The 13,489-nt window shown below is 28.6% G+C and overlaps 1 protein-coding gene across 2 annotated transcripts in view; it reads left to right on the top strand.

Moving 5' to 3' along the window:
• LOC129976358 (pancreatic triacylglycerol lipase-like) overlaps nt 1-10,240 on the top strand; it is a 72,444-nt gene extending 62,204 nt beyond the window's left edge. For both annotated transcript variants that reach the window (XM_056089885.1, XM_056089886.1), the window contains exons 6-9: nt 1,930-2,166; nt 3,504-3,618; nt 4,719-4,895; nt 8,025-10,240. In XM_056089885.1, the coding sequence (XP_055945860.1) occupies nt 1,930-2,166; nt 3,504-3,618; nt 4,719-4,895; nt 8,025-8,247 (752 nt within the window). In that variant the 3' untranslated portion in view covers nt 8,248-10,240. The remainder of the gene's footprint in view (nt 1-1,929; nt 2,167-3,503; nt 3,619-4,718; nt 4,896-8,024) is intronic.
• Nucleotides 10,241-13,489: the final 3,249 nt, after the last annotated feature.

The following is a 13,489-nucleotide window of genomic DNA, read 5'->3' as shown; positions in this document are numbered from 1 at the left end:
CATATCACGTTATGACTGAAGTTCCTTTATAATATTATGAGTGAATTATATGACTATCAAAATTTGAAGTTTTAAAATATTTTGCTGAAGAATCTATTAAAGTTGGAATTGCATAAAATATTTAATTAATAAAATTTTAACGAACATTAAGATTGGCGAACCGGCTGGTCGCCAAAGGCGGCTAGTATTAAATATATCAGTGGTATGTTGTTTGAAAAGTTCAAATCATAAACTATTGCTGAAGTAAATTAACCGTTTCTTTCCAAAATAATTTTTATCTCATAGAGCAAACTGTAATGATTATTTTTTTCTATTTTTATTGCTTCACAGTCTTTTTCTATTTTTAAAGTTATTAAGGACATATCAAAAACTTTTTCTATCTATAAATAAATTTCTTGACGATTCATAATAAAAAGAAAAAATTCTAGATATATAATCAAAACTTTTCAAAAATTTCTCATTGCTGTCTTCGTACTTTTGAATTAAAAGGCAATTAAGACCGACTAAAATTTATTGCATTCTGAGTTTTCAACTAGAAAGTTTTTTGAGTTTTTGTTTTGAAATAAGGGCTAAAACGTTTGACCTTGCGCAATAAAAAGATATTTTATGTAAAATGCATCATACTGATAGTTATATAATTTTAAGGAAGCTTATTATATTATATGAAATGGAATCAGAATAGTTGTTAAAAATATATATCATCATCATATACATGTTCTTTGCTACGCGGCATAATTGATTTTCTTTGCCGTCCTAATTTATGTTCTTTGGTACTCTTCGAACATTGATGATATTCCTAATTTAAGCAAGGAATCTCGAAACTTTGATTTTCAATGATTTTTAAATTTCCGGTTTCCAAATTTTGGGACATAAACGGCGAATACATGTGACAGAATATGGTGATATCAAAAGACATCGGTTTATTAGTTCCTAAATCAGATATGACATAATATGCACTTAATTTTTATGATATAGCAGCTATTCCGCAATCTTATGTGGATTTTAATTATATAATTCCTGATATTTTTAACTTCCTCGTAGAAAAACATAGAAAGGGAAAATTCCGCGATTGTTCAATATTTCACTTCAACTTTTTGATAGATTTTCACATTTTAAATCTTTGTGACTGCAGAAAATACCATTTCCTGAATAAGCTTATAAATCTGTAAGTTTACAACTGTAAAATACTAAGAGCTAGACGAGTTTGTAGTTTCAAGAGCCAAATTTTAAATTTATTCCAAATTTGGGGTGAAATCAATTGAAAGAAATTTTTGTCAACCATTTCATCTTCCCATATGCACGCTTACATGATAATTCAAAAACCTAATGATTTAAATAGCTGTAACTTGAGTTTTGGCTTTTTTATTATATAAATTTTAATAAAAATTTGTCTGTTTATTCGAGTATATGTTAAAGCGATAATTCAAAGCAAATAAAGTGGAATTCATGAAATTGGCATGTAGTCTTGAGACCAAAGTTGGCAGTATTTATCACTGTTTCTTTTTTTAAATTACAACCAGTCAAAGTGAAAAGATCCAAAATATATGCCTGGTTCTTGTTCTCTATGCTATAAAAAAATACTAAACACAAAATGCTTCACATTTGCCAAGTGTCTGAGAAAATCGAAGAATAATCATTTCATCTGGTTTGTCTTTATACGGCGATTGTAAACGTTTCATTTCTAAATCAAGCAACAGTTTGAAAAAATAACTTTCTTGCCGTGTTCATTTCTTGTATAAATTCATGGATTCAATTAATATTTTGTAAATAGTAATTTTAATCGATACTGTATATCGACTAATCTGCGGATCTATTGGCAAATTCATGGGTTGGTTCTGTACAGATTTCCCAGCACTGAAAAGTTCTTTCACCTTTAATTTCTTGAGAGTTGTACTGGCACTTCATTATTATTTAGAAACTCTTTTTCAGATGGGAAATGGCAAAGTTTGTGCAATCATCGGCGTGCCTTCAGGTTCTTCATCGACTCCATCATACCCAGCTGCAGATTTCCCGCGTTTCCCTGCGACAGCTATGAAAACTTCTTGGCCGGAAAATGCTTCAAGTGTAGCGGACAAGGTTGCGTTAACATGGGGTACTATGCAGATCGATCCCAGCATGCACGCGGAAAATACTATTTGGTGACAAGAGAAACGGAACCTTTCTGTGGTGAGTGTGATACATATGCTAAATTATGAATTGTAATTTTTTTAAGTCAAGTCTTCTTGAAAAAGAAATGATGTATCTCAAATAGGGATCAAAATATGTTTTGTCTCATTTGGAATCATTTTTTTTATTCAAACATTTTGTTTAATAAATTTTTAAGTATTAAAATTAATTGAAGTGAAGATAATGATTCGAGATTGATTAAGACATTAAAATAAAAGATGCGGAAGTGATTTTGAGTTGATAAATGTGAGCTGATATTATTTTTACATTTATTCCAAGATGTTCTTTGACCTTAATTGCTTTAGAATAAAGAAAATAATCATTAATTTGCATTCCTTATATCACCTCGAAGTTTCAAAAGTTACCAGCCTGTTCAAGAACATTATTAGTAAAAGCTTTAAGCTTGGGATGTAGTATTTGGATTTATTTAATCTAGTTAAAAATTAAACATATTAATATAAATCACTGAAACATGATCAAATCAACCAACTTTTCTTTTCGTTAATTTTTAGGCATGAAAGGAATTCTCTCTTAATACAAATTGTTTACTTCATAATTAATAAAATTACACAATGAATAAAAATGATTGGAAAATAAGAAAATATTTGAATTAATTTGTTAGAACTGCAAATTTCATTTCATAAAGCCTTTATTTGATTAGATTCATATATTGTAATTAACCTACTTGGAAGTTTCTGCTGCAGAATATAATTAATCCACCCTATCAGAATTTTATTCGAAATTCTGTTAAAAACATTAATTGTGATATATTTCTTTCTTTCCTATCTCTGCAGTTTTTTTTTTTTTTTTGCTATATCCTAAAATACAAATTGGACTTATTTTTTTAAGAACCTATGTCTTTAAATAATAAATATTCATAGCTTGTACAATAATTTTTTTGGAAAAACCTTTTGAAATACTTTAGATGAAGATAATCTTACGGAAAACAATACCAGAAACCAAAATATGTTCTTTATTTATGCCCATGACTATGTTTATTTTTGAATTCCATGCTTATTTCTTCAAAAAAAAAATATAATAATAATAATAACTTATGGAAATGATTAAATTGCAATTCCCTCCGTTTATTGCCTTCTATTTAATTATCAATAATAATTACTCTTATGTTTTCTTTAAATTTTTCAATAGGAAAAATAAATGGATGTTTAAGCTTCGATTTTATAGTTAATATTGGCTTAATTAATATCATTTACCCAATTTTCACTAGTGATTTAAGCAAGACGAACTACATTTTGGCTTTTGAGCACTTGGTTTTACCAAGTACTTGTCTATTCTTTTTGTTTCTGGTAATTGAAGGCTTGCTCTGATATTTTCAGCAAACCAGTATCGGATTTCCATAGCGAGTACAAGAGGCCAAGGCACCACTTGGGGAAAATTGGAGATTTCTTTCATCGGAGAGGACAACAGCAACGAAACCTTTGTGCTGACGAAGTGAGACTCAGAATTTTTTTATTTCGTTTTCTAAATAAGAAATTTTCTTAATGGCATTAAAATTAAATCAAAAAATCGCCGAAGGTAAAATGTAAAATGAAATTCAGTTCGAATTGAAATTCACTTGGCGGTACTCTTCATACTGCCAACTAATGCCATGAAAAATAGCAATGAAATAGCAATATAAATAAAATGAAATTAAAAGTGAATTAAAAGAATAGAAAAAATGTATTTTTTTGTTGGTTAAAAAGAGATGTAAAACAAAACCCCTCTAGTTTAAAAATTTATCAAATGATTTGCTCAAAATTTTGCAAATAGTTTAATAAATATATTTCCTAGTTCCAGAATTTTAAAAGAAGCTCATCTTCTATCCAATCTATAAATATTAGGATTCGACTGATAAAAATAAACACAAAAAAATCACTTTTTTCGCTTTGTGAAACTTTTAAACAACTTTAGAATATTTTTAAATGAACAGATTCCTTATTCTTCATTTCAGAATCTCCCCAACATATTGAGAAATTTTTATACCATATTTGAGCAAAAAATTAGATTTTAATGTTTTTTGTAAGAAAATTCTATTAAAATTTGGAATTTGTGAAAATACTATTTAAAGTTGTAAAATAGCATTAAAACATGCATTATGCAAATAAAAATATCATTATAATTTCTAAAAGAATAAGTTTAAAAACAAATTAAACAGTTTTATGAAGACCGTTCAGAAATTAAGAATATTGAATAAAAAAGTGTTTGATATTTTTGCAAAATAATCAACTTTTTAGCGTAGTCTCCTTAAACTATTTTCCCAATTGGAACTATATGTATGCCTCTAGTGGTGTAAGAATTAGTTACTGAATGACGATAAGAGTGCAAATTCTGTAAGTAACTAGACGCAGTTCATGTCATGTTACTATTAATTGATAAATATTAGAAGAATCATTTAATATTCTTAAAGAAGGTCTTCTGACTCAAACTTAAAAGTAATGTCTTACATATCTACGGATATGCAGAATAATTATTGGAAATAATTTCGAATATCTTCAAATATATTATTGTAAATATTCTACATTTAGTAACATTTGATTTTTCATATTTTCTAGTGAGAGCCAAGAAATCAATGATAAGCAAGACATTCAAGGCCTGATAGTAGCTGATCCAAGCGTGCGTAATGTCACAGCTGTCATCGTCAAATACACCAAATACAGAGGCTGGATTTACACCGGGCTCGATCGGTGGGATATTGACAAGATACAGATACATAATAGCAATGGACATGTGTAAGTTGATTCATTCTGTTTTTATATTTTTAATGCCTTAAAAAAAACTTTCTTTGTGTGAGAGTACTGAAAAATTGTTCTAGATTGCATCTAAGATCTAATGACCGTTCGATCTTCGAATTTTCTGTTTTCGTTATTGATTTGAAATTTGAACAAAAGTTCTAGCGTTAATTATTTTTAATACGTGAAAATTATTTAGAATAAATATTTCAACTACATACGAAGGTTTTCGTTTGATCCGCGGATAGAAAGGATAATTTAATATAAAACCCCTTTGTCCATAATTTTAACTATTTTAATAACTGTTATCTCAAAAGAGATTTAAAAATTATATTTTGACAAAATTTTAAAAATTAAAAATGACTTCCATAACTTTCAAAGAATTAAATAAAAACACGAATATAAATGAACGCGTATTAAGGTCATAAAATCGTTTAGCATAAATTGCAGGGTCATTTGGGAATTTGAAACTTCACCTTTAAGTTTAAAGAAAGACATTGAACTTTTAGTCTAAGACATCGTAACATAATAAAATTGCCATTCTTTAGGCTTATCCTGCTAGTATTTTAGGCGTGAAAGTTTTATTTTATTTTTAAAATTTACTCTTAATTTTACAGAAGCGATAATGTGCACACAAAAGGCGCTTTTAACATCATTATAAACCAGTAACTACTGTGTTGGAAAGTATTATCGGAAAATATGCGTAAAATATTTCGAAAATTTATTAAAATTGGGAAAAAGAACTGCACTTAAATATGATTTGTATAGTTGAAAAACATTTTTTGAGTAAAAATTGATTTGTTTTAACATTACACCAATGACTGAAGATTAGACGAAGAGCACGATATCAATGGATTATAATCTCCGTGACGCATTACAGTAAATTTAAATGAGCCATAATGCTATTGATTTTTTACTTCGTAGGCTAGGATAATTAAAAGGTACGTTAAAATGAAATGTATTGATTTGTAAAGTACATTAAATGTCTCATGCACTCATTCATTACCAACTTTCATGCAGATATATTTATACTCAATTCCTTTCATAACAATAAATAAATATTTTAAAGAGGGAAAAAAAGGGCAATTTGTTTAACTGGAGTTTAATACTGATATTTCTATGCTTAGGTGCTCAAAGCTACCGCGTTACTGTCCTTTATTGTTATTATTTCCTCTAGTAGTTCTTAGGTATTTCATAAAGGCTCTGATAACAGCTGGTCAACTAATTCAATATTATGTTTCTAAGTTATTCAGGAAAAATGTTGACATTTAAATAAATATTTTTAATTAATAATATAATTAAAATTTTGAAAACCCCTTCTTAGGGAACACTTATTATCCAAGAAATCTCCCAAATTTGGTACTTCCATATTCAACAGTTTGCAGAGGGTTTTGCATCACGTATGTTGCAATTTACTGATAGTATGCTAGCCTGCTAAAATTTCATCAACTTACTAAATTTCCATTGTCATTTTATTCATGTTAGATTAATATCAAAAGCATGGTTATCATTTCCATTAAGTTTCCTAGGAATGTTTAGTGATATAACAAGTGAATTGCGCCTAAATTAAAAAAAAAAAAATTACCACGTTTATATATATATATATAATGACAATTTTTAAACGAAATTTATTGTCGTTTATTATATTGATGCAATCCTATTAATACAAAAAGGGACAATATTATATTACAAATTTTACATCCAACGACTCGTATCCGACTACGTTAAAAACACTGGTTATCGACCACATTGGCGAATTCTTTTTTTATCATTATTTCTTGTAGTTCAGGCTTTCCTCTTTCCAAAATAGTATTTTCTTGGAAAAGGAAGGTCTGATATATCATCCAGGAAAGTTTTAAGCAATTTTTTTTTTTTTTTTTTTGCTAAAATTTTTCTTTAACTTCAATTTTCTCAAACTTTAATTTTCATAAAAATTATCCACCGTTAACATGATATTTCAAAAACTAATAGAGGTATTTACATAAAAATTTCAGCGTGTGTTTTAAATACTGTGGACAATGAAATGAACCAAAAGTTTGGGTGTTGGTGAAATACTTTTTTATTTATAGGTGTTTTTAGAAAAATTAAGTTGTAAATTTATGGAGAAAATGTATATATACGTATATTTTTACCCGTAATTTCTTTGCATCTCAAAATTTTTCTTAGATCTTGGTTCATTTCATTCATCATTATATTCTATAACTTGTGTACAAAGAAAAATAGGATTGCTGCATTACAATTTTGTGTAGAGTGTTAACCGTTTTGGTTAAATTTCATTAAAATTTACTGCAAATTTACCTATTTCTCAAAATATATTATATTTACAAATAATTTTTTAGTATTTATAGTGTTTATAATTGACAATACATTTAAAAACCATAAATAGTTTTTAAAAAATCCAATTTTTCAAAAATATTCCTTCGAACGTAGTCGGTTACCTTAGCGAAATGTCTTAAACCAGTGAAATTCGATACGTTGCTTTATGATTGTAACTATAGTTTCGCGTCAAATTTTGATTTTATTCGGTCGGCAGAAAAGCACTCAGAATATATATTCTAATGTTAGATTTTCGCCTATATTTCGTAACTGTTGTTCGCTAATGTCATGAAAAGTATCTACAGCCTCTCCCAAGATCTACAACTTTATGAAGAGAAGAGAGAATAAAACATTCATTTGGAGAGTAGGCAAGAAAGGTTTTGGGGAAACACTCTCCCTGGTCTTTCTTGAACATTCAAGTAATTTGTTCACACCACTGTTAAAATATTAAAGAATGAAGTTGTACTCTTTTTTTCCCCCTTCTAAATAAACTTTTGAGTTATGAAAGATAACTTCGCATTTATGATCTTTTCAACTATCTGCCTTCATTCCACCCATCCGGGAAGTCTGTGTGGGTGTTACAAACTTTTACATCAAGGATATTAGTCCCAATACCAACATTGATAACTTTAAAAAAAAATCGTCTTAATTGAATAATAAAGAACAAATCGATTTTCTGATATACAACGGTGTATATTCTTCTGCTTATGTAGATCCTATGTATGTCATTCTGTACAAATATTCACGAACATTCATTTTTATTCAAACACATTTTGTCAAAAACATTCATTGGCATTTCTTTTTCAATTTCAGCATGAGTTTTTGTGGGCACGCTATGCCTATACTGAACGGCGAGCCAAAATTCCTGCCACTTATCCATGGTGACTGTACTGCAGAACCTACAACACAACGACTGGCTCGACTGATCTGGCAGGTCGTTGGGGAACCGGTCGCCGGACGGGACCCCCGTCCTCCAAAGCTCCTCTGGAAGATCATGGTGGACGATACCTCCAAGTACCACTGGCACAATTCATGACAGGAAAATTCCATTAACAATTACAAAATTAGTAACTCCTTCTTTGACCATTTTGCGAGCTTCTGTAAGACATCCGTTCGCGGGTTGACAGCATGGGTCGTCCAGAGGTTTAAGAATCACTAAGAATGATTCGTCCAGAGAATGAATACACTTAGCGTCATTGGAATAAATGTAGAAATAACAGACGAAACTTGAATATCCGACAACTATCATAAAGATATTTTTTTCTGACTGTGGTGAGATTTTGGGTTATATTTGATGAGAATAAGAATTATGTTTAAATAATTGAAAAACAGAACAGTTATAAGTTATGCTGTTTAGTATATGTGAAACAAGTATTATTCTGGTGATTGAATCTCTAATTATATGCTATGGATTTCACGAGGGAAACTCTGAACTCTCTTTGCAGATATAGAACATTGATAATCATTCAAATCGTTGCTATGAGGACAGAAATTTTTTTAACAATAGTACAGCTTAGATCAGGTAGTTGTTGGATATTGAAGAATATGATATATCTAGTATTCCTTTTTGGATAGATCACTTAGATGCATGAAACATAAAACATTCTGTAAATATTTTATCATTAGTCATTTCAGTGTGTATTTTTCACTGTTCTTTTTCATTACTGATTTGTGTTATTGAGTAAACCGAAGCACTGTATGACAAAGTGAGAAAAGTTTGTGAAAACAACATCTTTTTTGAAATCAAGGTTTATTTCAAACTGATTTGATCAATACCTTGGTAATGAACTTTTAAAACTTTATGTATTGGAAAAGAAAGTGGTTATATAATTATTCACTAAATACAAGCGATTACTGTATTTCTTTGGAGATGTAAAAAATGTAATTGCATGCAATGATTTTTTTGCGAATTAATAATCTGAGACTTCTTACAGTGTGCAATTATTTTTAATTCTTTAAACCAAGAAATGTCAAAATGATATGCAATCTTGAATAATGCTTGATAGGAGTTATCCCAGTGTAAAAGGTTGAAAAACAGCCGTTTGTTGCTTTCGTTTCTAAATTTATTTTGTTAGTCCATGCAATGATAATTTTAAAAAATATCTATTGGTAGTTTCTTAAGATGTTTTCTTTCTTTTGCCTTGTTAGTGTCGTTTTTCTTTTTCAATTCTCTTTTGCGAATTTACATTTGGTGTCTCAAAAAGGTATTCCTAAATATTCTTTTTGAGAATTAAGTGCCTTTTAAGATTGGTGCTAAATGAATGAACTCGAAATGTTTGTTTAAAAATGAAGGTTTTAATATTTCTATTTTATTTCCAGAATATTTTAGTAATTAAATATTGCATTTTTTTTTTTACCTCTTGCATAATATTTATCTGTATATAAACAAATCTGAATTATTTTTCTTGTGAAAAGAAATTGATTTTTAAAAATTATGTGAATTCTGTCAGAAATACCATTGTATAAATCTCTATTTGTTAATAGTAATTATTATAAACATTTAGAAGTGAAATAAATTATGCAGTCAATCAATGAAATGAATTTACATTAAACATTTGAAAGGACAATTTAATTTTCAATCGTTTTATGAATAATTCTATGATTTTCTTGTTTGAAAGCAATTATTGAAAACAACATGTTATAATAAAATATTGCTACTAATGGAACTAAATCAATAAATGAAGCGAAAACTCTCAGATATATGAAAAGCTTTTATGCGATTAAGCAACTTATTATCCTGGTTTTTCCAAATCACATCTTCATTTAATCATTTGTAGAGCGCAGCTTCTATCTTAGCTATAAAAAATATTCCCATTGTGTTAAATTTTTGATTCTATCCAAAAAAATTTGTTATGTGTTATTTTGGTGGTCGTTGTGCTGTTTTTCGCTTTGTGTTTAAGGGTTCGATGCGATGTAAAGGCATTATGCATGTATGCATTGCAATGACTGCAGATGCGTGAGCCATATTGTGATATAAAATTATTGCAATTCTGTGTTGATGTATTTAATGTTTTCATTCTTTCGTACTGCAATAAAATATTATTTTATACAAAGTCTAGACTTTGTACTTTATGAAAACAGACATGATAGAAACACTGGCATGAAGAGTGTTAAGAGTAATATCGAATAAGTATATAAATTAAGTACATTGTATAATGTAAAAACCAAATATCGATTTTGGATATCTTTCTTAAAGGTATCCAACTAGGATCGGGGCGATTTTTAGAAAGAATGATAAATATGTATAAAAAAAAAATCTTCATAGCATCAAATAATTGAAATAGCATTAAGAGCTTACAATTCGAAGAAAAATAATTAATAAAGTTAAAAAAATAATAAAATTAACAAAGAGGGAGACAAACCTTGAAATAATCTTTCTTTTATCATCATTGACATTATTATAGTCTTCTTTATTATTAGTAAAGAAGTCGTACAGCATTAAGTAATTAATATTGAATGCTGGAGTACAAATAATAATTAGCATAGATTGTAATCTGACAGTAACTGATTACAAAATTTAATTTGGCATTTAGAGATTGCTTTTCAATTACATCTCTAACATCATACCACCTGAATTAATTTTCAGATTAAATTAAGTAAAAAATCAATTTTTTTTTTCAAATTAAGGGGACAGTGGACTTTAAACTAAGGAAAAATGGACGAAAACGTGGAAATTTAATTTTGTCATTTCATCACCAAAATATATGTTTATATTCAATTAAAATAGATGTAATGGTTCAATAAAATAAATATTTGAAGGGTTAAGAGGAAAAAAGTACATTTTAATTAATTTTTTCAAAATGATATTGTAATTAGATTTAACTATCTTTGAAATGTTCCAGGTGTCTTAATTTTTGAAGAAATTAAATGAAATTGAAAATAAAGATTTCGGTCAAACATTAAAGAAAATGGGATATGAATTTTATTTTTCACATTTTTTTTTAGCTCGTTAAAAGTCAATTTTAGTTCAGAAAAATATAAAATTCCTATGAAAATTTAGTAAGTATATATAAAAATATTTCTAAAAAATTAGCATTCAATTGAAATTACAAAATCATATGTAATTTTGTTCTAGTTAAGTTTACATTGGATATTAAGAAAAAAATAATAGAAAAAATTAAAAATTGAGTCGCCTGAAAGATTTTGAAATTTTAAAAAATTATATAACTTTTAAATTTCTTAAAAACAATATATTTTGTTTTAAAATGTTTTTTTAAGAAATTTTAACGTATTTATATTTTAATACATAGGCATAAAAAATTTCATAACCCTGAATGACAAATTCCTAAAAGTGTCTAATAGGCAAATAATAGAGTCCACAATGGCAAATAATAGTGTCTAATAGGCAAAGTTGCTACAATGGCAAATAATAGTGTCTAATAGGCAAAGTTGCTACAATGGCAAATAATAGAGTCCACAATGGCAAATAATAGTGTCTAATAGGCAAAGTTGCTACAATGGCAAATAATAGAGTCCACAATGGCAAATAATAGTGTCTAATAGGCAAAGTTGCTACAATGGCAAATAATAGAGTCCACAATGGCAAATAATAGTGTCTAATAGGCAAAGTTGCTACAATGGCAAATAATAGAGTCCACTGTCCGCTTAAAAGAAATAATCGAAATCAGCTTCAACATTTTTCTTACATGATAAATAATTGAACGAACATTGAAAAGCCAGAAAGACTAGTACATGCATACGTATGCAAAAAAAAAGGAACTATGTAATGAATGAGCGTAAAATGATAGGTTGGATGTGCTTATACGAAGCTCGTAGAAAGCAGTATATGCTTAACAAAGCTGTTGGATCGGTTGTTGTTGCTACAATGGCAAATTATCAAGATTTAAGTGATATTTATTGATCAAGTCGTTAAAGACACATTAGAGATGGGACAAAGTAGGTAGAAATGAAGTTTAGATTTTCTAGTACAACAATTGCACTAGTGTATCGTGAATATCGAATATTCGGTACAACATCAAATCTCCGATATCGATATGACCGGAAAATGATCTTAAGACAAAGAGACCACTGACGTCTTACAAAAATCCTTAAATAAGACAGACTCCACAAATTCCATTGCCGAGGATTCAGTGCTGGGGCCTCAATAAGTGTCAACGTGCGCTCTACTCAACGGACCATCACTGACTTGGGCATTTGAAGCCGAAAGCCCACTCGTGCACTATTTTGATTGCAAGGCACAAAGCTTCATGCTATGTCTGACATCGCCAACATCACTACTGGATTGCCGATGATTCGAAACACGTAGCCTTGTCTAACGAATTCCGTTTCCACTTGTATCGAGCGCATGGACGTGTATAGGGATATAGAAAAATTCATGAATCTATGATTTTTACATGTTATCAGATGACTGTCCAGTTTGGTGGAGCCTCTGGGGTGGTATGAGGCATTGCAATTAGTGTTATATGCTAAGGAATGAATTTGACTAGAGGTACGTAAACAACTTTGCCGTTTACCTTCTTTTATTTTTATGTTATTGTGCATTTCTATGAAGTTCGGGACAATATGACGCCTATCTTGTCGAGAATTTTTCAGGAACATTCTTATGACTTTAGGCACATAGTATAAGTTACACGCTACACAATATTAGGTAAGTGTATCAGTGTTCTGGTTCTTCAGTGTATATTAAAATAATATAAAAAATTAATTATGTAAATTCCATCAAAATGTAAAAGAACATTTAAAATTTAACAAAATTATGGTTCCTAAATGCTTTGAAAGTAGGAAATTGAATGTTTTTATTTCTGTAATAATGAATGCTTATCTAAAATGATTTACTATTTTGTTTTACTAAGTCTTTTTATCGATACTACTTTCTTATAAATACAATAAATACTTTATTATCACTTTCTCTGAAGGTATATATCCAGTATAATAAATTTTCAATATACTTTTTAAAATTAAAATTATACTACTATTTTCCTACTGTTTACTACTTTATTTATTCTTAAACTTTTCTACTACTTTATAAATTTGCTACTTTAAATTATACTACTGTTTTTTCAATTAATCGCTTAAATATATCAGTAAACGAAACTTTAAAAAAACAACAACAGAGAATATGATGCTTTGTGTAACTAAAAAAGAAACAACATGGTATTTGGTGAGAATAAATTAATTTGAATTGGTTCTTGAAAGAGTCTCCAAATGGACTCCAATGGAAAACTATTACTAATATGTAACACCATAATTTTTCAAGAAGAAAGCAAATGCATTTATTTTTCTTACAAGTTCGTACACATGTGCAAAACCGCATTCTT

Source organism: Argiope bruennichi, chromosome 7, assembly GCF_947563725.1.
Source record: "Argiope bruennichi chromosome 7, qqArgBrue1.1, whole genome shotgun sequence".
NCBI classification, from domain to species: Eukaryota; Metazoa; Arthropoda; class Arachnida; order Araneae; family Araneidae; genus Argiope; species Argiope bruennichi.
Note: the sequence above shows the minus strand (reverse complement) of the source record. Positions and strands in the feature narration are given on the sequence as shown.